This window comes from Fringilla coelebs (genome assembly GCF_963513975.1).
Source record: "Fringilla coelebs genome assembly, chromosome: 25".
In the NCBI taxonomy this organism is placed as follows: Eukaryota; Metazoa; Chordata; class Aves; order Passeriformes; family Fringillidae; genus Fringilla; species Fringilla coelebs.
Window position 1 is genome coordinate 5,499,291 of NC_140051.1, and position 24,025 is coordinate 5,523,315.

The following is a 24,025-nucleotide window of genomic DNA, read 5'->3' on the forward strand; positions in this document are numbered from 1 at the left end:
TTCTCTGGAGGTTTGAAATGTGTTGTGGGCCAGGGTGTGAGTGTGTGCCTGGGGAATGGGAGGAGGAGCCCCACTCTCTGTGATACCATCCCTGGTCCCTGCCTGGAGAATGGTTTGTGGCTCCAAAATTAACAGCTTTTCCAGCTCCAGCCCACTTATCACTTAGCTGAGGTGTGCACCTTGCTGTCCCCACCCCAGCACTCCCAAGGGCGTGGGTATATTTAGTTCTGGGATGTGGCATCCAAGAGCTGCTGTCAGGGACTCAGACTGGGAAAGGAGACCTGCCAAAATGCTATTTTGAAATGGTGATAATACACAGATGATGGACTTGGGCTGAAGCTGTAATGTTGCAGCCCTTTACCCTCTCAGGTCACTGTGAATTGAGGGCAGCTATGAAAGTGCTTTGTGCCACTGAAAGATTGGAAAGAGGGTTGAACCATTGGATAACCTGGCTGTGCTTTAGCACGCTCATCTTTTCATGTAGAAAATAATTTCATACTGTTTAAATTACTTTCTAAAAATATTTGATGTTTTTACTACATCATTAACTGTAAGGAACTGATATTTTTCCCCCTCCTCAGCCTGGCCCTTTGGATTTTTCTCAAAATAGCATTTGTGCATGTTCCTTGTTCACACTGAGGCCTGGGTGGGAGCCACTTGTTTGAATGGAGGTGTCAGTGCAGTGAGGGTGAAAGTCATTTTACAGAAGTGATTTAACAGAGCAATATCCCACATTCGTGGCAGGAACACTGCTCCTGTAATAAATTTAAATCAATTTATTGCACATCACTGACTTCCGCTATTTTATTTTAAATTCTGTAACCAGATCAAGGTCAAGGAAGCAAAAGATGAAAGGAGAAGGGGAAAGGAAGCCAGAAGAGGGGAGGGGCAGCAGGACAAGGAATGATTAGAGCAGGGCAGCAGAAGTGAGGTCTCACTTTGGGGCTGGAGGGCTGAGCATTCCCTGTTCAGAAGAACAGAGAGGGAAATGAGCTTGTCTTTTGGGCCTGCAGGAATTGGGAGGGTTGCTCTGAGATCCTTCTCCTTGTTTCTAATGATGTATTGGTACTATTTCTAAATACCAAATTATTCCATGGCTGGTCCTTGTGAATGTGTTATTCTTGTACTTCTGCTGAACAGAAGTACTCGTGGACTTCTGATGTGCCAAGGAACAGCTGCAGCAACCAGGATTTCAGAGGGAAGGGGATCCAAAGGCCATTTCTGAATATGCTGTTACAAGATTTTGCTGTAGTGTGTTGGTCTGAGATCAATGAAATATGTTTTTCATTTGATTCATGCTGGAGAACAAAGAGTCTGGATATTCAGATGCCTCTTGAGGTCGATCTGTTTTCTTTCAGTGAAGGGAATGTTTTGCTTGTGCTTAACTTCTTCCTCTGCACCAGTGTAAAATTTCATTTTAAACCCAAATAGCCCTTAGAGTTTCCACCAGACTTTATATATATTATCAGGTGTTAGTTAATCTGTTCTCTTGAACAGTTAGGGTTCCTTTGTCTGCAAGGGTTTGGGTATCAAAAGTGAAAACCCAGGAACAAGAAGCAGCCAAGTGTCAGTGTCTGTAGAACCAGGTGGGCTGTGACAGCTGCTGTTTCCATGTGTCACACTGGGGTAAGTTGTTCCACACTTGCAGTTGCTCTGTGAAGCTCCACGTGAGCCATTTGCAAGCATGGAATGTTTTTTGTGTGGAAGGGAAAGAAGGATGATGTGCAGAAGCTGGCTGATCCCAGGAATGAATCAAACACAATAATGCTGTTGATGTTTAACCAGTGAGATAATTCTGTATCGTGTTAATTGAGGATGTGCAACACAGAAAGCTTTGATAGAGACTTGGAAGGAGCTCAAGCAGGTAAAACACTGTGGTTTATGTTCCCTTCACAGTGAAATGTTTCTGAAATTTTTGGGGAAATCCAGGGGTCAAACATTCTCATCAAGACTTTGCACAAAATACATGAATTTGCTCCCACATGGAGTGAATTGGTCCCAAGAAGGCAGGTTTGTGTTTTTCAGAAGGAAGAAGTTGCCCTCCTTGTTTTATTTATCACATACATAAAATCAGTTTATGTCTATTTGATTTAAACATAAACTTTCCTTTGAGGTTTATATTGCATTGTGTTTGTGAAGGAATTTTCAATAACTTCTGATCCTGGTTTAAAACTATTAAAAGCAGCTTTAGGTAATCAATACCTGCACTACAGCAGGAAATCAGACCTATTGGCAACTGTTGTTTTATGTTTACTAGTTTGAACTCTGGCCTCTGAAAATTCATGCTGTAGTTTCTCTAAAGCTTTTCTGGTATTAAATACCTTCCCTGGGAGATTTGCTTACTCCTGCACCCTTGTTGTTGACTCAGCCTGACTTTTCTGTTTAAAAGAAACCTTCAATAGCCTGTCAGTTTAAGAAGTATGAACAATGGTTTTCTGGGCCCAGAAAATAAAAATACAGGTTTCTGTGCAGATAACAGTTTTTAAAATGCTTTATTTTTAGTATTACAAGCATTTTTTTGAAATGTGTTGGGAATTTGGTTTTGAGTGGGCATAGCAGGAGTGTGGAGAGAGAGAGGGAGAGACACCCCTGTAGGTATAGAGAGGTATAGATACATAGAAGTATGGAAGATGGTAGGGATAGATTGCAAATAATTTAATCTGTGATTATGAAAATTGCAACTGCACTTCTGTGGAGTTAGTTCCTTGTGCAGTCTGGATCCTAGAGAAACCTGGCCTTAGAGGACTCAGATGAATTTTCTTCGTACAGTCTTACAATCACGAACCCACTTGACTTTTGCTTTCAGAGATGGAAATGACAGTTTTCCTCTTTATTTCAGGATACCTTTGATCTGTCATATGTGGGAAGAACGCTAAGAGAGCCATCTAAAAATGGGTGTTAAAACATTCACTCATAACTCCCCTGCTCACAGTCAGGAGATGCTGGGGAAGCTGAACATGCTCCGGAACGACGGCCACTTCTGCGACATCACCATCCGCGTCCAGGACAAGATCTTCAGGGCGCACAAGGTGGTTCTGGCAGCCTGCAGCGACTTCTTCCGCTCCAAACTCGTTGGCCAAGCAGAGGATGAGAGCAAGAGCGTGTTGGACCTGCACCACGTGACGGTGACGGGGTTCATCCCCCTGCTGGAGTACGCCTACACGGCCACGCTGTCCATCAACACCGAGAACATCATCGACGTGCTGGCCGCCGCCAGCTACATGCAGATGTTCAGCGTGGCCAGCACGTGCTCGGAATTCATGAAATCCAGCATTTTATGGAATACACCCAACAGCCAGCAGGAGAAGGTGCTGGATGCAGGACAGGAGAGCAGTGCAAACTGCAATTTCACCTCCCGGGACGGCAGCCTGTCTCCCGTCTCCTCCGAGTGCAGCGTGGTGGAAAGAACCATTCCCGTTTGCCGGGAGTCTCGGAGGAAGCGCAAAAGCTACATCGTCATGTCTCCTGAGAGCCCCCTCAAGTGTAACACACAAACCAGCTCCCCCCAAGTCCTCAATCCTTCCACTTCCTACCCAGAGTCCAGAAATCAGCCCGTGGACTCATCCTTAGCCTTTCCCTGGACTTTTCCTTTTGGAATTGATAGAAGACTTCAGTCAGACAAGGTGAAGCAGGCGGAGAACTCTAGGACTTTGGAAATGCCTGGGCCCTCCGAGTCCAGCAGGAGGATGGCAGATTATGTGACTTGTGAGAGCACCAAGGGCAGCTCTCCCCTGGTGATCGAGGAGGACGTGCGAGTCAAGGTGGAGAGGCTGAGTGACGAGGAGGTTCACGAGGAGGTGTCGCAGCCCGTGAGCGCATCCCAGAGCTCCCTGAGTGACCAGCAGACGGTCCCAGGGAGCGAGCAAGTGCAGGAGGATCTCCTGATCAGCCCTCAGTCTTCATCTATAGGTATGGCCATTTCTGCAGTTACATATCCCACCTGGCACGTGAGCACTGGGGATTTCTTTGGATGAAATCTGCCTCGTGGGTTTTCGTGCTTTACTTTGGTGAAATTCCATTTTTTCCCCCTGATTTTTGAAATATTACACATAAACTTGGAGTTCTTTAAATAACTTTGCAGAAGGCAGCTGAGAATGGTGAGCCTGTGGTAACCCTCTTTATTCAGCAGAGGTTGATAACTCCTTTTTACTTCTAGTTGCCTGACTGGGGAAACTTAATTCTGCTTTCATTAGTGCCAAAAGGCACGATCTCAGCTGAGCTGCAGCATCAGATTTGAAAAGCCTGTGCCTGCAGCCACAAAGGGTTAGAATAGTGCTTTGCATCAGACATCAAATCTCATATAATCGTGACAGAGAGCCTTTGTAAGAGGATTTGCAAAATAAGTGGTGAAACACTGTCATCTTAATGCCCCAGACAAAAATGAAACCACACAGTCATAATATTGAGAATCTTTCCATTTCTGTGGGATTTGATTCTCAAGTTGCTTCTTCAAATGCTGCTGGTTGCTGAGAGAAATCTTTTTTCCATAAAAGACGATTTAAACCAGTTTTGGGATCTTATAGCAGGCTGTTCTTTATTAAGAGCTAATACTTAAAGGTTACTGGAACAATCCCTTTTTTCCTCTGCATTGAATGGCTTTTAGTAAATCAGAAGATAGAGCTTTTGCAATATTTCTAATTTAATTATCAAAATTTTGCCCAAGTCAGCTATTTTATTCTCAAGTGGCTTGAGCTGTGCTCAGCACAGTTTGTTTACTAAAAGATTTTTAATAACTCCTGTTCTGTTTGAAGACTGTAAGAATGGCAAATGCACTGCTCAGCTTCATTCAAATAATGTGCATGTAAAAGGCTGCCCCCATTAAGGAATTAAATAAACTACAGCACAGTGAAGATTTGCCTTGTAGTCTGCATTATTTGTTTGCTTTGGTCAGTGCAACACTGTGACATCCCTGGAGAAAGTGAGATCAGGCTGACCCTCCAGAACTGCAACACACTCAGTGCCAAGCTATTCACTAAAAAGAAATGAAAATATTTCCCATCTATGCCATCCTTTGCTGTTGGATTGTTCTCCAGTTTGTGTAGCTCTCGTGTTGATATTTTAGATTGTAATGCTTTTTCCAAATGAAAATGTTTTCTTTATTGGAGACAAGGATGTTTACCTTTGCTGAGGAACAGACTTAATGTCTTCTGCTTTAACTCTAAATCTTTAAATATAGTTTGGCAAAATATTGCACAAATTAAAAACTAAAAGAAACTATTTGTTTGCTGGGGAGTCACCAGGAAAAGAGATCCTTGTTCAAAAGCAGGTTTTGTTTGATTCAGTTTTAACTCATTGCAGTCAGAACTGAAAGACTTTGCCAGGGCCACGTGATGAGATGCAAATTATTTCATCAAAGTAATTATATCATCACAGACAAAATAGAACAAGAAGCAGTAATGATTAGGGAATGTTAAAAATAGCATATCAAGTGATATATATCATAAATATATAAATGAATATCACACCAAGGCAGCTTAAGGAACAAACTGGGTGCAAACTCCAGGCCCCAGATGAGTAGTTTTGTGTGCATGGGGCAGAAAATCTCAGGCTTTTGTGATTATAATTTTTAAACTTAAATATCTGTCATTGCTGTTAGTACAGCATGTCCTGCCTTAAAACAGCTGCAGAGAGAAGAAAAATGTGCCAGGGCAAAATCTTTAAAGTACAAATCTGCTCTTTGTCTTTGAATATGTTAGAATTAATATTTAGTGGTTTTGGCATAATAACCATCCTCAGAATGGTTTTTATTCATGTTTTGCTATAAAGGGAAGCAGTGTTCTTGCTTTTTAGCACAGTTATGATACAGCACACTTTGTAGCTAAAAAGCACTTTTTACCTCCCAAAAATGCATTGCTTTATGCAGTAATGTAAGAATAGTAAATGGAGGATATGTTAAAGTACAGCTTTTTCTCCCCTGAACATATTTTCCTCATATAATTGCATATATTTATCTCAGTGTTTTATAGTGCATTTACAAAAGCATTCTTGCCTCTCTGTGATATTGCAAAAAGCTCTTATTCACTCTTTGGGAAATTTAAGAATTGTTCATTTGAAATTTATTATATTTGGAAGCACTTTGTAATACGGAAGGAGACGTGGAGCAGGGACTTGATAAATAAATCATTATGGTTACAAAACAGCTGTGTCTGAGAAGATACTCTCATAACTCATTAGCACTTTTGGCATTTAAGAAGGTGAAGGCATGAAATTAAACCTAAGAGCAGTTGGGCTTATTTTTCAGCTGACTGTCATTTAAGTATTTCATGAGAAAGAAGGATAAATCAAAATGGGTTTAACTTTTGTACTTTATAGATTGCTTAGCTGATGTATTTCCCAAGTATAGTTTGTCACCTCTCAACAAAATCAAAATTTTTTATTTTACTAATTGTGAAGCTGCCAGAGATGCAATTTTCCTCTTCTCACTGGCCCCATAACATGGCATCACATTAAGACAAAAATCTCTCACTTCAGGAAAGACCTCTCATTCTTTTTGACAGAATATGCACATTTTCTGCTTCCCCTTCCCCATTTTGTTCCTTCTCTTTGGTTTTCCATTTTCTCTGACACTTGCCAGTGTACACCTAATTCTGCTTGATTTTCCTGCTGAGCTTTAGGGTCCCCAAATTCAGGTTGCTCCTCTCTTAGAAAGCAGAATTATTTCACCCCAGCAGCAAGAGGAGTTCATAGCACTGTCCTGCGCTTTGCTTGTCCTCGAGGTGGAGGTGTAGGGAGAGAAATCTCCTTCCCCATCATGTCCCAATTCAGCTGGGGGCATCCAGGGGCTGCCTGACCAAATTCTGGTGCTGATCAGAGATGAGCAGCAGCCCCACCAGTGAATGAAGGTGTGGGTTTATTTTAGTGCTGCATTTCCTTGGATTCTGTTCCCCAAGCCCCTTGAGCTACATTTGCCCCAGTGCTGGTGAACTGAGCAGAGCTCTGGAGTGGTTTTATTTGTACATTTCTCTAACAAACAGGTGTTTGGTCTCTTTTGTGTTGCATTTCTGATTTCCCAGAGGGCTCTTCCTGTCTCAGCTGCTTATCAATAAATGAAGACATTATCAGTTAATAAATTTATGGAAGATTTGGTCCACAAAAGCCATTTAGTATAGCAGGTTTGAACTCCTTATTGCTCAGGAAGTCTTGAAAAATTGACAAAATAGTCCCTTTAGGACAATGTAATATTTCTGCTTTTCAGTGCTAGTACTGGATGTGTTTTGAAAACTGGCTGTATTTAAAATTTCCATTTTCTAGGTGTACCAAATATTGAGTTGTCAATTTACTGGGTAATCTGTGCAGAGAGAGGCTGATTTGGAACAAGTTCTGGGTGTTCTAAATGACTTTTTCCCAAGGCACTTTTATTATCTTATCACCCAGCTATCAGTGTCTATCAGAGATTTAGGAAAGCAAGCTTGATGTGTATTTACACCCTTTTTGAACAGTTATTTGCATTAAATTTCCCTTTTTTTCTTTGCCTAGGCTCAATAGATGAGGGGGTTACAGAGGGATTGCCCACACTCCAGAGCACCTCTGGCACTAACGCTCATGCAGACGATGACGATCGGTATGTACCAACCTGGTGTGCAAAGTGTTCTGCACCAAGTGCTGTGCTCTAATTAACCTCCCCAGCCTTCATCCCACAGTGTTTTGTTGTTCCTACATCAAGTTCTGTGTGTTGATCAAAGTACAATCAGTGCCTGGAGGGGCAGATGCTTTAGAGGAATGTAGGTGATGAAAGTCAGAATCTGCTTACTCGTTGCTTTTTGTTTCCTATTTATTTCCAGGCAGCACTGGTGAAGAAAGATAGTCCTGTTCTTGCTGTTTCTTCATCATTGCCCTGTGTTAATAAATTTTAATTAAAGCTCCATGTGAAACATGCATACTAAAGCAACCAACTGAAAACAAGGCCTAGCCCTGACTTCAACAGACCTCACTACTGCGAGCCACACGAGAAGCAGAGCAGCCTTAAATCTCTTCCCCCAAACTTTCTGCCTGTAGTTCTTACCAAAATGCTGTGTGGCACTTGCTGTAAATATTTAGCAGGCTTTTGCTGTGCTGAGCTGAGTGATTTATTAAGGGAATCCCTTATAAGGGAAGGTTGGCAGAGAAAACCAAACTAAACTGGGTCTGTTTGGTCAAAGAGACATCATGGTTCTGTTAGAGCCAAGTGAGGTACCCACCCATGGCACACAGGGCTGCTCTCTGCTCCTCTGACTTCCAGTTCTGAGCTCTCCCCTCTCTCAGCACATTTTTCCAAACTGGTTTTTGCAGGGGTTTGTAAAACAAGTGGGTCTGAGGAAGAAGTGTGAACCTTTGGAAGTTATTCCAGAAATTATGTCAAGAGAAGCTCCCTATAGGGATAATAACCAAAAGCTGCATTTTCATAGCTCATAAAATCTTTCCTGTCATTTCCATCTAAAATCTGTCCCACTTCCCTTAAAAAGGGGAAATAACTGCTTAGATAAGACTTTTTGGATGACATGGAAGATTTTATCTCTCTGCTAACAAACCTGAGTATAAAAATAACACCCAGCACTTAAGGGTGGAATTAATAGTAGGAGCACATGTTGCACTTGAACTAATCCAGGCTTTGAAACCTGTAATTCTGAAGTCAAGTGGCACACATATTTTCAGCAGTGGATTATTTCAGAAATTTCCTATAAAACTGCAGAGCTTCAGCACAAATTGCATAGAAAATTCAAAAGATAAAAAATTCTTTAAACACACTGAAAATTCCCACTAAAAGATCTCTTACATGCAGAGAAGGAAAGAATATTTACCTTAGTTTATGCCCCAGTTTGAAAATAATGAGTCTCAGAGTGACAGAAGTATCAGGAAAATGAACCAGAATTTGCACCTTGTTTCAATAGCTACAATTGAAGTGAGAGTCATGGGGATTTTAGACTCCAGAACTACCAGGTGATTTATTTTAGAAATTCAAATGAAACTGTCAAGAATGTTCTGATTCCAAAAACCAGTTAAATGTTTAAAATGGTGCTTCCAAGACCTGAGCAGCTTCCTGATTTCAGGGGTGTGTGTGTATTTATCTTGTCACTGCTTTCAAATACACTGGGACAGCCCTTCAAACATGACTTAAATCCCCATTTCAAGCATGGCTTGGACACAGCAGCCAGTAAATATGGCCTGTTGTTCACTCTGCAGCAATTTGGGCACACAGTTTTGGGGACACAAGAATTCTCAATACAGTAAAACATGTTTCTCTAGCTGAATCAGGAAAAAACCAATCAGTACATTGTATAGATGGAGAAATTTTCCCTCCCAAACTGTTTGAATGTTTCATGCACCTTTAACTCCATGTTGTACATTTCTTTATTACTAGAAATTCTCAAAATGTCAAAAGCAGTTGTGTGTGCCCAGTGCAAAGTAATATTGAAAAATGTATGTTGTAATAAACATTTATTATATGAATAAATGTAATTCATTACATTTCTATTTCTAAAACAAAGCAAAAGACCAGTCCCTCTAAAGCTCTCTCAATATCACATCCATGTCACTGTGGGAGGAATCATAAACATTTCAAAAACTAAGATGTCTTATCTCTTGAGTTTCTGTCTTAAATAATTAACATCATTAATTTGGCCTCCTGCATAATCAGTGTTTCATAAACAGTAGGTCACATGTAATTGTTGTCAGCTTAATAGGCACACAGGAGTCTGTTAAGTATTAAAATTACTGTTCCAGTGAAGTCTCATCTATTCTTTCTCTGGTATTTCACATTTGGATTGTTACACATTTCTGATCTTGCCTGCTTTAACAGTTGGTCTCTGGATCAGTTTGTGACTGCACTTTAAAAGGAGTTGCTCAGTTATAAAAGTTATAAAAAGTCTCTCTGATCCAATAGAATGAGAACCTCCACTTCTCTAAAATCATAGTTATTTACAAATAATGAACATTTCCAGGTTCACTGGCATTTTGGCATTCATGTTTGTCAGAGTTTAGTTCTGCATAGTTAAATATGTAAATAATCTCAGGGTAAAAAGAAGAAAAAGTGCAAGCAGGATAGTTCAGTGACAACATTTGAAACCTCTCTCTCTGTGTAGCTGGTACAGAACTTCTTGGAGATGTCAGACAAATCTCAGCTGTTAAATGCCATATTGATCACAAATTGCAAGTCATGAAAAATTAAGTAAATGTGGGGGAAAAAGAAGCAGGGGAGAGAAAATCTAATAATGTTTCAAATATAATCTCTTCATGGTGCTAAGTTATGTCACCAAATAGGTATTTCACCCTGCTGGCAGTGGGAGCATGGGAAAAGACAAGCCAGGCACTGATAGCTGGAGAGCCTCTGATTCCCACTGGATCTGCTTTAATCAGCCCTCCTCACCATGAAAGATGGATGAATTAAAAAACCAGGCTTTATTTTCAATTTCTTCTATGGACTTGTGCCCATTGCACTTCTCCAGTGGAGGAGGTGGCACCAGCACAGGCTTGGAGGGTGAGTGAGCCCAAGAGAGCTGGAAACAAAAGGAGAGCTCTGGCTCCTCACTGCTGCCCTACTTTGGGTGTCTCCTGAGAAAGCTCCAGGAGCACAACGTGCCTGTGCCTCCTCAGTCCCCTAACACAGGAGTGAGGGAGGCAGCACCTAAGGAACATGGCAGAAGATGAAATTCTTTGTTGTCACAAAACCCAAATGTTATTCTTATTTGAGCACACTGCATGTATAAAAAAGGAAGCAGAGTGCCAGAGTCGGTCAGGAATTTGGTTAGAAAAATCAGAACCTGTGTTTAAAATACTCTCACTTATTTCAAAAAGCCTCAGTTGACATTTTTTAGACCCCAGAATGGCAACAAGCTGCATTCTGCCAGGCCAAGGACAGGAGCTAGTGACTTTGCTCTTGCAAATATTCCCTTTATCACAACAAGTCTGTCACATCTCTGTTTTCCACAGCTCTGAGACCCTACTGTGTATAAAAAGTCAAGGACAAGAAAACTTCTTCTTTAGTGCAAATCTTCCTGCAGTACCATGGGAGGTCAGAAATCCTTAGGGTTTTACAGACTGAGTGATACTAAACTCCTACAGGAAACCCTTTAATCTTGTGTGTATCAAGAGATACCTGGTGCTCTCTCTCCAGATAAATTTTCCAACTGGAACTTTGGCTGCTGAGAATTCTGTGCTCAAAATTTGGATACCCCCTGTCCTCACAGCTGTAGTGACATCCATTTCCAGAGTAAAGAGAGTTTAAGAGTTGATTTTAAAGAGATGATCCCAGTTCTTACCCTCCTGTGCTGAACTGCTTTGTGATGTTTTGTATGATGCCTAGGAAAATGTATTTGTGCAAAGTATGTATTGTATTTGTGTAAAATGTATTTGTGCAAAGTGCATGTTTCATTTGTGTGTTGGAAATCCCCAAATCCAGCATCACCCTGAAGCCAGCCCTCTGGGCCTGAGGGGGAAGCAGAGCAGCAGAAGGATTTCCTCAGTTAGGAAAACTCTCTGACTGTGAGGAGACACCATTGCATCTTTTCTCAGGACATTTCAGACATTTCAGTTTAGTAAAGCTGAAGCTGCAATGTGCTGGCCATGGACTGAACAGTCAGGGTTAGAGCAGTTCCCTGCTGCCAGCGATGGCTGGGAGCAGCTGAAATGGCAATTTCACTAAAAACACAGACCTTAGTGCTCAGGGAAGGGAGCCCCCAGGTAAGCACAAACCATGTTTGTAGCAGCAGATTTGTTCCTATTTCACTGTGCCCTTTAGCAAGTTCCTTGCCAGAGGACTTGGATTGGAGCACTATAGTTCCCTTAAACAGTTTGCAGCTGGAGGCTATGAAGGAGCAATTAGTCAGTTTTAAATAAATTACTTTGAAAGTTAAATTGTTCCTCATTGCAGTTCATGTGCTGTTCTTTAAACACAGCACTGGAGCTCTGCTCATGGAGCTCTTTGAATCAGAGAAGGAGCAAGCATTGCTTCATGAGATTAATAATTTAAACTTAGAAATACGCAATTGTAGATACTAGTATTTGTTGATGGAGCTTGGATTGAGATGAAAAATTAATTGGCTTTAATTTCATTTGTAAATATCACTGAAGCTGCAAAATACTCCTTTGCTTTTCATTTGCTCATTTCTATAAACTCTTCCTCAGGGACTGTTTAGTGATTGCAAGTCATCGATGTGCAGGAGAAAATGCCCATGCCTGGAAAATAACGTTCAGTTCAGTTTGCAGTTGTGCTCAGGCCCAAAGAAACAGAATTCTGAGCTTATTCCCTGGCTGTGCTCAGATGTGCAGAGTCAGTGACTGTGAGATTTCAGGTGCAGATCAGACACATTGCTGCAGACCCAGAGATTTCCAGAATAAACGAGATCTCAGCAGAAATGTGACATGCCAGTCTCTTCCTTCTCCCACAAAAGCCCTGAAGGTTCAGATTTTCCCAGACGAGGCTTCTTGGGTCATTTTGTAAATGAGTGCCTTTTTTCTTTGTAGTCTGGAGAACGTTCAGTATCCCTACCAACTCTACATTGCTCCTTCCACCAGCAGCACAGAGAGGCCCAGCCCAAACGGTCCCGACAGACCCTTCCAGTGTCCCACGTGCGGGGTGCGCTTCACCCGCATCCAGAACCTGAAACAACACATGCTCATCCACTCAGGTAAGAAACAGCCCTGCTCCCAATTCCTGACTCACTGCCTCACTCTGCAGCAAGTGTAATAATGCAGCTTTTCCACTCATCTGCCATGTGCTTGAGAGTTGATTTCAGAGAGGCTGGGTAGAGGTTTGTCGTTGAATGCTTGTTTTGATCCCTGGAGTCTGACTGATAGTTGTGCTCGTGGATAATCAGCATTTGTGTGGACTGAAAAAAAACCTGATTGCCTGGAACTCATCAGGATAAGTAATTTTCCTGAAAAAGATCTGAGATGAAATAAAGTATACTTGGCCCTTCTATTGCACTAAAGAAGTAGATTGAAATTCTTCCTGTGCCATATTGCAATGCTCTGCCGTGTTTCAGAGGAGACTTGCAGCCATAAGAAAATATTATCTGTCTGTGTCCTTGCATTGAAGGAGGCTGTATGCCTTTGCATCTCAGACTTTTTGGAAGGATTGCAGGACAACTGAATGGGTTTGATTATCAATTTAGCTTCTGCAGGTAGCACAGGCAGCCAGAGGTTTATGGGAATGCCTCCTCTGGGCCTGGGTCCCCAAATTCATTTTCATTTCTAACCAAGAATGAACTCCCCAATGTCTTTGCTATTTTAGGTGTTTGCAAGACTTGTCAGCATTATGTGGCAATAACATTGACATTTGGGGGAATGAAGGGAATATTGAAGGGTTATTGCACTTGGACACCAAGTCTCATGGTTTAGCATCTCCTGGTTTGAGTCTGACTCTTACCTGCACACAGAGGCTGAACCGTTCTGGGACAGAGCAGCCACAACTGACAAGGTGTAATTTTTTCCTTGTCAACAATTATTTGTCAAATCCTTTCAAGCAGAATAACCAGATATGTGTTTAATACTTGAAAGAGCAGATTCTGTGGGCATATCAGGTGCAAAATGATCCCAAGCCTGTTGTTAAAATCTGACAGCAAAGCATCTCTGGTCCACCTGTCAACTGACAACCCCTGGGTAAAGTTGGGAGAGCTTTGAATAGCTGGTTTAGAATAATTAACATGCAAAAGAACTCTCAAGGCTTGTAAATGTTGAAAGTGTTTTCACACGAGTAAAATGGCTAAAGAGATTTCCCTCAAACTACCAGAGGAAATAGGTGCCCTTGGACACTAGGAAAGCATGAAAAGTTTGAGCTCCACCAGACTATATTCCAGTTTATTAACTTGTTTTCACATGCTTAACAGGGCATTGCAGTGTAACCTTAACTACAGCTTTCTCTGTCTAAAAGCCCTCAATTAAAAGTTCACCTCCTGCTTTGAAAGTAAGGAAAGCAGAGTGAAAGACTGGGGGAATTAACAGCCAGGGCTGATGCACATTCAGCCTTTTGAGAAAATCTTTTTTATTCCTTGACAGCCCTATTATGAATAGAGCTCCATATTCCAGATTCTTAGTCTCATGTTTGGATTTTCCCACTTTCTGGAGTTCAGACTTTTTATTAAATCCTAAGGTTTTGGTGACTCACACTTTTATCTTGTAATAGTTCTGTTTGTGTGATTACACACTCAGCCACTGCAACATGTTGCAGAGCTTGTATGTTTTAAGAATGAAAAAGGAGCTAGGAACTGAATTTCTAGAATTAATACAAGAAAAAATTTCAAAATTAATACAAGAAAAAAATGAGAAGCATGAAGCTCAACTGTCTTAGAGAGCTGTCTGTCATGCAAAGTTGCCGAAAATTCTTGTGCAGCGAGGTTCCCACGCAATATAAAGGCTCCTACTGCCCCTTTTATCACCATTCCTGCTGCATTACAGGGGCGTCCCTGTGCACAGTCCCCTTGCCAGAACACTTCTCTGAGGCCAGAGGCAGCCAGAAAAAAACATTGCAATTAAGGGTAGGCTGATAATTGCATTGTTGGGAACCAGTCTGGCACAAGAATCTGCCGAGATCAAAGGAGTTCAAAGGCGCTGGAGATGGCTGCAGCATCAGGTCCTTGTTGGCTGTGCCTGGCTGTTGTGGTTGGGGCTATGTGCAAATCACAAATGGGACAGGACTGCTCAGGAATGTGCTTTGAGCTGTTTGGGTTTTTAGCATCTCTCATTACATGGTTATGACAATGGGAAGATGCTATCAGCTCTAATCACAGTTCTGCTGTCTCTGAAGCTTGCCTTTTGCAGCTTTCCCCAAACCCTCTGATTTTATACATGCCCACACCTGGGGATCTTTAATCCATGGGGGCCTGAGCTCGTTTAAACCGTGGGGAAGGAGCCTCGGGCCAGGTCACAGCCATGAGTGTTAGTGTTGGGAAGGATGAAAAGTTTGACAAAAAAGTCTCACAGATATGTGTGCTTGGCAGAAAGATTTTTAAATGTGGAGTCTGATGAAGGAATAGAGATGGAAGCAAGTTTTGATAGAGGAGAAAAGAATTGCTGAGCCAGTCTCACTGGATAACCAAGGAGGCAAAGGGTGTTTTAGTTAGAAGGGGTTTTATGGCTTAGAGCGAAGGAAAAACCCACCTCAAGCAGAAAGATAGCACAGGCAAACAAGTCTGCCGATCTGGCAAGTAGAAAAAAGGTCTCAGAATTTTCCCCTGCAAGAAAACTGAATAACAACTTCTGGCTTAAACTGTGATGTACTGTGAGTGATTGGAGAGCAGTAACATGAATATGGTAACGATAGTAGTTATGATAGGCTATAGGTAAAAGTTAAGGGATAGATTGGTTCTACTGTATGAAGATGCTCAGCAAAGAAAAGTAGACAATGCATTGTAACAAAACCAAAGGGTCTCCAGGCCTGCCTGCAGCTGGAGCTGACAGCTGTAGGCACAGGCTCTGTCACCCACCACCCTGGACTGCTGCAATGTCTTGGATGTAATAAACTGCATTTTGGATATAATAAACTGCATTTTGGATATAATAAACTGCATTTTGGATACAATAAACTGCATTTTGGATACAATAAGCTGCATTTTGGAGAGTCGCCTGGAGTCCCACATCCCTCATTTCAGCTCTTACCCATGAGATTTCCTGGAGGTTGTTACTGAGGGAGTGCAGCTCTGCTCTAATTGTTTCTCCCTTTTTAAAGAATCTGTTCCTGAAGCAGGGCTTTGCAGTGAGCCCCTCGAGCTGCTGTCCCTGTGGGGAGGGCTCTGTGTTCCGAGGGTGAAGGTGTTTGTGCTCTCTCTCTCCCACAGGCATTAAACCCTTTCAGTGTGACCGCTGTGGGAAAAAGTTCACCCGAGCTTACTCGCTCAAGATGCATCGCCTGAAGCACGAAGGTAAACGCTGTTTCCGGTGCCAGATATGTAGTGCCACTTTCACTTCCTTCGGGGAATATAAACACCACATGCGGGTTTCCCGGCACATTATCCGCAAGCCTCGGATTTACGAGTGCAAAACATGCGGCGCCATGTTCACCAACTCTGGAAATTTAATCGTTCACCTGAGGAGCTTGAACCATGAAGCGTCAGAGCTAGCAAACTACTTCCAGAGCAGGTGAGGTGCACAGCAAAAACCTAACAGGGAAACTTGCTTTTTTTCTTTTTTTTTTTTTCTTTTTTTTTTTTTTTTTCATTTCCTGCTTTCAGGGCAGCCTGCTGTGCCTCTCATCAGGTTGCCAGCTAATTCCAGTCAGATTGATTCCTGCTCCACTCTCTGTTGTACCTGATCTGTCTTACAGCATGGGAGCTGTATAGGAGGCTACTGAAGAATCCAGTGATATGCAGAGGCTGCTTCTGGGTTACTTAATTTCTCTTTTCAGTAGTACCTATGGCCAGGCCAATGGTGTGAAGCCATAGTGTTCTGTCCTACAATATTGGTGATTTGATATTGATTTGCTTTTCAAAATCTACGTGGCCTGTTCACTTTCATAGGGCACAGACTTCCTACTTCACTTTAAGTGCTTGCTTAACACTGTGGAAAGATTGCATGACTCCAGACCTTCTCCTTTCTCATTTTCTAGATAACATTACTAAATGATTAGACTAATAGGTTTGGAAATAGTAAGGGCCACCTGGACATTTTTTATCAGGGCAGAAAAGACTTGGCATATCTCACAAATGCACTGCTAAAGACTATTAAAAGAGTTCTGAGGTATCAGACGAGCCCTGTGTTCTCTCATTGATATAAATGTAATTGTTGGAATTTGAGATAGAAAATACAAAATTTGGATAAGAAAAATTGAAGACAGGAAGATCTTCCAGCTCTTAAATCTATAGAGAGGGTGCAGCTTGGTATGTGTAAGTCATCTGCCTTCAGCAATGCAAAAAGACACATTCTGAATGTTACAGCATCACAATCCCACCCCTCCTGATTTCCAGACATTATTCTTCTTCCCATAAAAACATTTGAGTATTTTGTTCTATTTGATTAACTCAGAAGTGACGTAGGACAAAAAAGATTGAAAAATAAAGCAGGAAAGGCAGTTGCTGTTCTTTCAGCAGAATATTGTTTAAAAGTACAAGTGCTTCATATCTGTGGGCTTACACAGTTCTTGTTCTTGGCTCTTGTGCCAAAACTGGAGCAAACACTCTGCAGGGTGATGCCCTGGCTGTGGTAAGCACTGCATTGTTGTCAGCAAATTAAAGTCATATTAAAGGGTGTGATTTTAGTTGCCTGTAGGCCTTCCTTCAGTCTGATTTGACAAACATGAGGCTTAGCAGAGCTGGCTGTGAGTTTGGGTTGGAGCAGTGAATGCTTCTGTCATTTTAAGGATTTCTTTTAACTGAGGCATTGCCAGGTGAACCAAAGCATACAAACATGCATATATGTGATAGATGTATATACTTGTCTCAAGTGCAAACTTCATGTCTGGTGCTGAAAACATGCAAAGAAATTTATTTCCATTATGTCCTCATGCTCTGAAAATACAACTGGAGCATTTGGTAGGTTTTCTTTGGATCCACTCAGCCCTCAGCTGTTAAGAGTGCATAGCACAAGAGTTGTCCAGGAAGGATTAAAAGGGGAAGGAAATGCAATTCCATACTTTCCTCAGGAGCAGGATCACACCCCCACTGCAGCTGGCAGCTCCCTCTGCCTTCAGCTGCCTCACCTGTGCCCCTGGTTCCAGCCTGCCCACTCAGAGGGAAGTCCTGCTGCTGCTCTGGGGTGTGCTGTACCTCAGACATGGAAAGGGCCACATTTTGCCAGTGCTGAACTCATTTTTGTTTCTATTTTTAAAGCCTGAGTGCTCCCTTTTTTTCAATGAGGTTTTCAGTGCCAAATGTGTTCCAGACATTAACTTTCATTCTCATCAAGGTGATACAATCTAATAAGAAGAAGTTGCTGTGTAGGATGTGAAATAGATGCCATTGAATAAATTCTGTGTGTGTGGAAATGAGAAGCAGGTTATGGTGCTTAGTGGAGTATGTCAGTGCCATGATCTTGGCCAATGTGAAATGATCTTTGTTCTCTGTCAATGCAGTGTGTAGCTTGTGTGATGGAGCTGCTACCATGGTGTGAGAAATGACATTTCTCTTCTGTCCTTTACCCCTCTTCCAGTGACTTCCTAGTACCGGACTACTTAAACCAGGAACAAGAGGAGACCCTCGGGCAGTATGAGCTAGGGGAGCATGGCTTTGAAAGCAACTCTTCTGTCCAAATGCCTGTCATTTCACAGGTGTCGTCAACTCAGAATTGTGAAAGCACTTTCCCCTTGGGGTCTCTGGGTGGGTTGGCAGAAAAGGAAGAAGATGTGCCAGAGCAGCCAAAGACTAACACCACTGCTGAGGCAGCCACGGGTGACCCTCCCAAACCGGAGCTGTCATCTATTACTATCGAATAATTCATGGTTTGGTTTCATTTTTGTTCTTTGGAAAGTGCCTGTGTTTGGTCCTGTACATTTTAATTTAATTTTTTTAAAGAAAAAGTGGGGAGATTTTCCCCTTTTTACTTTGTAAGCTACGCTTTAAACTGAAAACTGCGACAGATGTTACATTATTTTTCATGACTGAATGATCACTTCTGTGAAAATATTTAAGACTGATTGCACAAAAAAAAGATCTTGTCAGAACATCATGGAAGCTGTGATATACTTCTAAAGAAGAACAACTGATTCAGATCACTTTAACTATTCCTTCTTCCACAGTTAGAGCAGTTCATTAAGTTTCTCTTGCTTCTGCAGGCCCTCTGGTTAAGGGAAAGAAATCAGAGGAAACCTTTCTCAAATGATAAACAAAAGGATGCATTGGAAACCATGATTGAACAGTTTTGACTAGTTTTGAGTGGATGCTTTAATCTTCTGCATAAAGAAGTGACGCTTCCTATATGTGCCTGCTGTTTTTCAAAGCCCTTACTGTGCCATGTGCTTGGAAATGGTGAGTGGTTTTGAAAGGAACAGTCACACACTTCTTCAAAACACACCATCCCTGTCCAGCCCAGATGAATGCCAGGTATTCCTACTTCTTCTGTTCCACTCCTTTTAGAAACTGCTTGATCAAATAGCCTAAACAGATCAGCCCAGCTGAGGCTAGGCATGCAAAGTCTAAAGGTGCACCAGGAATTGGGAATGATGGAGAAGTGTTCAGCCATGCAAGCCTGACAAGCATCTCCTGACTGAACCTGTCTGTAGATGGGGAACCACAAAGGAAAATTAAGGTTTTCCCAAACTGAAATTCTTAAACCATGGCCAGATTATTTGCAGTTCTGATCATTGCCCCCTCACACACACACTGTGTTTTTACTAATCTGAGAGCTAGTTAGAGGGAGTTTACAGATTGGAAAAAATAAGCTCTTTTGTGCATTATTGCACATTTTTTTTGTTTATACATGTGTATGTATAGTTTCAGAGATTTTTACTAGCCTGTTTTGGATAAAACAAGCAATTTATTCTCTCTAAGGACAACTTTCTAACCAACAGGGGGTTGTTTACAAAAAGCCTATAGAGCAATGATGAATTGTTCCTGTTTCAAAACACTTTAAATCCTTGCCAACTCGGTTTATTAAAGGCCATTACTCCAGCTACACACACAGCTCAAGCAAGCAATAAACTGAAATATTTGCAATTTCATTTTTCCATATTTAGAAAAAGCTACAAATGGAGGGTGTGGGATTTTCAGAGCAGTGAGTCTTGTTTGGTCGAGGCTGTCTGGGCTCAAGTACTGCTTTGAAACCTAAATTAGGAAGTACATTAGGAGATTTGTGATTTTTCTTACAACTTCTGAAGTTAACTCAGTGTTTGATGCCAAATGCCCACGGCCTACAGATGATGTGCTGAGTGAGTAGGTATTGCTTGATCTCAGTATTCCAAAGGCATGATATACTCCCTTAGTTTTGAGTCTTGTATTTTTGTAAATTGCTATTTTCTGTTATTTTCCGGATTTGTTTTATGCAAACATGAGGAGGAAATGAAACCAACAGAGAAAGGTTGCTCCTGAAGAAACAGGAGACACAAAAGTCGTATTATATTGCACATCAATTTGTATTCAGTCAGCCTAGGCAGCTCTGATACTCTCTGAGACTGAGTTCTTTCTATTAATAGCCAGCTTTTGTAAGGAAAAAAGTTTATTGACCTTTGGAAAGTGTTTAAAGGGTTTCAGTGACTTCAACAATTTTTCTCTTTTAGGTTAAACCCACATATTTTAGTTAAATAGAGCGAAAACAGTTGGGATTTAAGTACTTTCCAAGTTGCTGGAATGAGGTTTCTCTACCAGATCCAAAGGGTGTTTTAGAAACATGCTGCAAAGAAGTTCTGTGCTGCAATTCAGTCTTGATTATATCTACCTTTGTGAGGCTTCTTAAAAGGGCTTGAAGGAGAAATGCTTTTTCTGGGCTGCTGTACTGTGAAATAGCCTAGTGCCTGCTGATGAGCTGAATTTAGAGACCATTTCTCTTCCATTTCTGATTTCTCTGAGAAGCCAGTGAGACAAGACAATGCCTTTTGCTGAGCTTTATTCTGAACTAGAGGGCTACAACACTGAGCTCAAACCCAGCGTTTTCTCTTTTTCCTGCCGTGTTCCACAGGTAAATGAGAGTTCCTTTGTGATTCATGTTCTGAACAGTGCTTCACCCAAACCACATTGCCTGACTGCAGAGATGTAATAATCAAAGGTGCCCAGGTATGAGGTGGAGGACATAATCTGATCATTAAAATCTGATCATTTTCATCCCTGAAGTATTTTGCTAACGAGTTCGTTGGTGAGAAGGTACAAACACACCATAGACATACCTGGATATTGGAATTTTTAAGACTTAAAATTTTAAGTCAGAAGGCAAATTGCTTTCAGAATACCAAAGAGAAAGGGGAAAGTTACAAAGACTTTATAGCTCTGATCTGTTCTTCCTTGAAAAGAAATAAGGATCATTAACAGCGAGGTACAAGGCAAGGCCTGGGGTTCATTATTCATTGCATTGTGTGTTGCACATTATCTTTTCAGCCTCCTGATCTCTGGGTAACATCTTCATTTAGTTCTCACTTTTTCAATCTGGTTCAACTGGAGGAAGAATAGAGTTCTTGGAGGACTTTGTTTGGTTGGTTTAGAGTTGGGTTTACTTGTTAATTTTCCTGTCTGTAATTGTTTCTTGTTAATATCTCCTTTCTCCATAGAAATGAATACAGTTTAAATGCAAACACCTTTTCATTTCTCCTCTCTAACTTGTTGGAAGTGTTCAGTTCTTTGAAATGCTGGTGTTCTTCACAAGAGAGATGTAAAAACACAGGACATCTTAGAACAATTTATGTTGCTAACGTGCTTGGATTCCAAACAGAGCGAGAGAGATAACTAAAATAGAAAAAACTTGCCTTAAACTACACTTGGGATTAAACCTAAACCATCAATTTCTTTCAGTACATTATCAGAGGGTTTTGAATTCTGGGATGCATTTTCTTATTTCTTCTTAGCTTTTTTTCCCTCCCTCCCAAAAAAATCCATTCTTTAGTATGCATTTCTATGTCTGCTTGACAAGGGTCAGGGGTGATGTGGTTCAGCCCTCCTGCTGCAAGCAGAGTGAGCCCAAGTGGTGTTCCCACAGCTGGAGTTCAGTTGTCAGGCTCGCAGAGACCACGGTCAAGTCTCTCATACTGAGAGATCAGTAGACTCGGGTATTGCAAATGGTTCTGGGTTCACATGGATTCTGAGTCTAAAAGATGTGAATTTAAACTTTTTTAAAAAGTAATAGCTGCCAATGCAGTCAAATATATTTTATAAGACTATGATCCCTATATGTCCCCTGAGGGATGGAATTTTATTGTTTTTAAGCTATGGTTTAAGGTTTTATATGAGGGCTTCAGGCACTTCTTGGTCGCTGGTTCCACCCTGCAGCCCCGGGTGTGGGAGCGCTGGGGTGAGTGCTGGTCTCTCTCAGAGACAAACCAGGGAGCATTTTATATGCAAATCCAGCAGGAGCTTTGTGCACCCTGCAGGGATGAGAGAATTCAGATGGAGGAGCACCTGCTGCTCCTACATCCATTGCAACTTCCACACCATCAGAATATGGAAAATAGCTGATTTTCATTCAGGCTGGTTACGTTCCAGTTTTGCTCACAAGGTGAAATTCTGTTTTGGAGGGTTCTCATCTCCAACTCTAGACATAATAAATCCCATAGCATCGTGATGGCAGGTAAGAGGGTTCAAGACAGTACCTCACCACATCAGAGGTACCTGGTAAATAGAGTGGGTTCCAAGTATTTGAGGAAATGTACCATAAAAGAAACAAATGTGAATTTTTTTAGTGCAACAGTTCTTACTGCTCTGGATTTTCGTTCACTCCGTGCGTGCTAGCGCAGTAACTCCGTGTCCCACAGGTCTCAGCTACAAATCTGGTTGCACTAAAAAAAAAAAAAAGTGAAATTTGGTGCTGCCAGCCTGTGTGGCAACTGTACCTACAGTCTTCCTGAGGGTTGCTGAAGTCCCCAGAAGAGTGATTTTGTTTCACCGTTCATTTAGCTGATGCATGCTTTTGATATTCTGACCTGTAACCCTGGCTACACCGAGTCCTTGGACAGCTTCCTTGCTCTGTTCTGCAGTGCCTTCACTCGAGGTGCTGCCCCATGGTGAAACCCCAAAGAGGGAAAAGTGGAAGCTGGAGGAAAAAAAAAAAAAAATGTGAATTAAATTATTGTTGGGCTTCTTTGTGCATTTTAGTAACAGTGAAACCCCCTTAACTGTGCCAGTCTCCAGTCACCAGCCGTATATCCAGTCATCATCTCATCCACAGTACAGCTTCTCTTGTTGATGCTGGCCACAGCTAGATTACTTGGCATGTTTATTGACCTAACAGAATTGGTTTTGGGTTTTGGTTTTGTTTTTTAATGTATACGATGTTTAAATACACTTCACATTTTATATAATACTATCTGGCTATTAGTATTTTTCAGGAACCATAGTTCTTGGTGGCTATATATATTTTTGTGACTTTTTTTGTAAACTAAGTGCCGTTTCAACGTTACAATCATTTTTAGAGTTATTGTAATCAATGTGAATATCATGTTTTTTCAAATCTGTTCTGAGCCTGTAGTGTTTGCTTTGTGATCATATGTGTAATGTATATATTCTGTATAGTTACATTGTATTGAAATACTAGCTTGTTTGATATAAGAAAAGTATGTATTGGGTACCTTTTTGCTAGCCTGGTTGTTTAATCTTTAAAAAAAAAGTTCCAAAATGCAAAAAAAAAAAAAAAATCTCCAAACTGGTCCCATTATAGGTCAAACTTAAGGGGGGAGAAAAACTAGTTTTGAGTGTCTTTGGATAGAAATATGAAGCTAAGATTTTTCATTAAAATATTAATGTTTTATGGAGTATATCTTTGCTTTGTGTGGTTATTTAACTCTGGCAGTGTTTGCCTTGCAGTACAACAGAGTAACCTGGACCTTCAGTGAGAAGGTGCAGCTCTGTCCCTTGAGCTACATTCTCTTACAGCTTTGCTCATAACTAGTCCCAAAAGAGCTGATATGAGGAGAACTCGCTGGTGCTGAAGCTGTCACTGGGAGAAAGGTAGCTTAAAACAAAATTAACATTAATGGATGGTTGGAGAAGTTACATGAGTAAAGAGTATTAAGAATAAAGTCCACATTGCTGTTTGTATATTAGATTGCTTTCTGTTCATGTTCTCTTTCTGCAAAAGTGCTGGGGCCAACTTTCCACAGGTGATGTTGATGGAAAGACAAGGGGGAGCCTGATCAAATTAGCCAAAGCAGAAAGTGTTTAAAGAGTACAGTAGCAGTCATTGTAGTGGCAGCTGTGAGCTTCCAAGGAGTCATGGAACAGCCCAGAGTGTGGGACTTAAAATCCATCTCTGCTGTGTCTACAGACCTTGCAATTCAAATCACTTTCCTCCTGCAGCCCCACCTGTGTGAGTGAGCTGCAACCCTGGCTGGATCAACACATGACTTGGGAGGATGGAAGGTTGGTAATGCTTGGCTGAAGAGCCAGCTCTGCCCTCCACCAGCTCAATAACAAGCAGGCTGGGGTGATTTATACACCAGCTGCCAACCTGTGCTCCTGTCTGACACAAAATGGAAAAGCTCTCCCTG

The 24,025-nt window shown here is 41.5% G+C and overlaps 1 protein-coding gene across 4 annotated transcripts in view; it reads left to right on the top strand.

Annotated features, from left to right (window-relative positions):
- Nucleotides 1-23,295, top strand: part of ZBTB44 (zinc finger and BTB domain containing 44) — a 37,921-nt gene extending 14,626 nt beyond the window's left edge. The window contains exons 2-6 of one of the 4 annotated variants that reach the window (XM_084221589.1): nucleotides 2,840-3,909; nucleotides 7,477-7,561; nucleotides 12,439-12,602; nucleotides 15,750-16,050; nucleotides 18,055-23,295. In XM_084221589.1, coding sequence (XP_084077715.1) covers nucleotides 2,892-3,909; nucleotides 7,477-7,561; nucleotides 12,439-12,602; nucleotides 15,750-16,050; nucleotides 18,055-18,337 — 1,851 coding nt within the window. In that variant the 5' untranslated portion in view covers nucleotides 2,840-2,891 and the 3' untranslated portion in view covers nucleotides 18,338-23,295. The remainder of the gene's footprint in view (nucleotides 1-2,839; nucleotides 3,910-7,476; nucleotides 7,562-12,438; nucleotides 12,603-15,749; nucleotides 16,051-18,054) is intronic. The other 3 variants (XM_084221590.1, XM_084221591.1, XM_084221592.1) reach the window with 3 other exon arrangements.
- The last annotated feature ends 730 nt before the right edge of the window (nucleotides 23,296-24,025 follow it).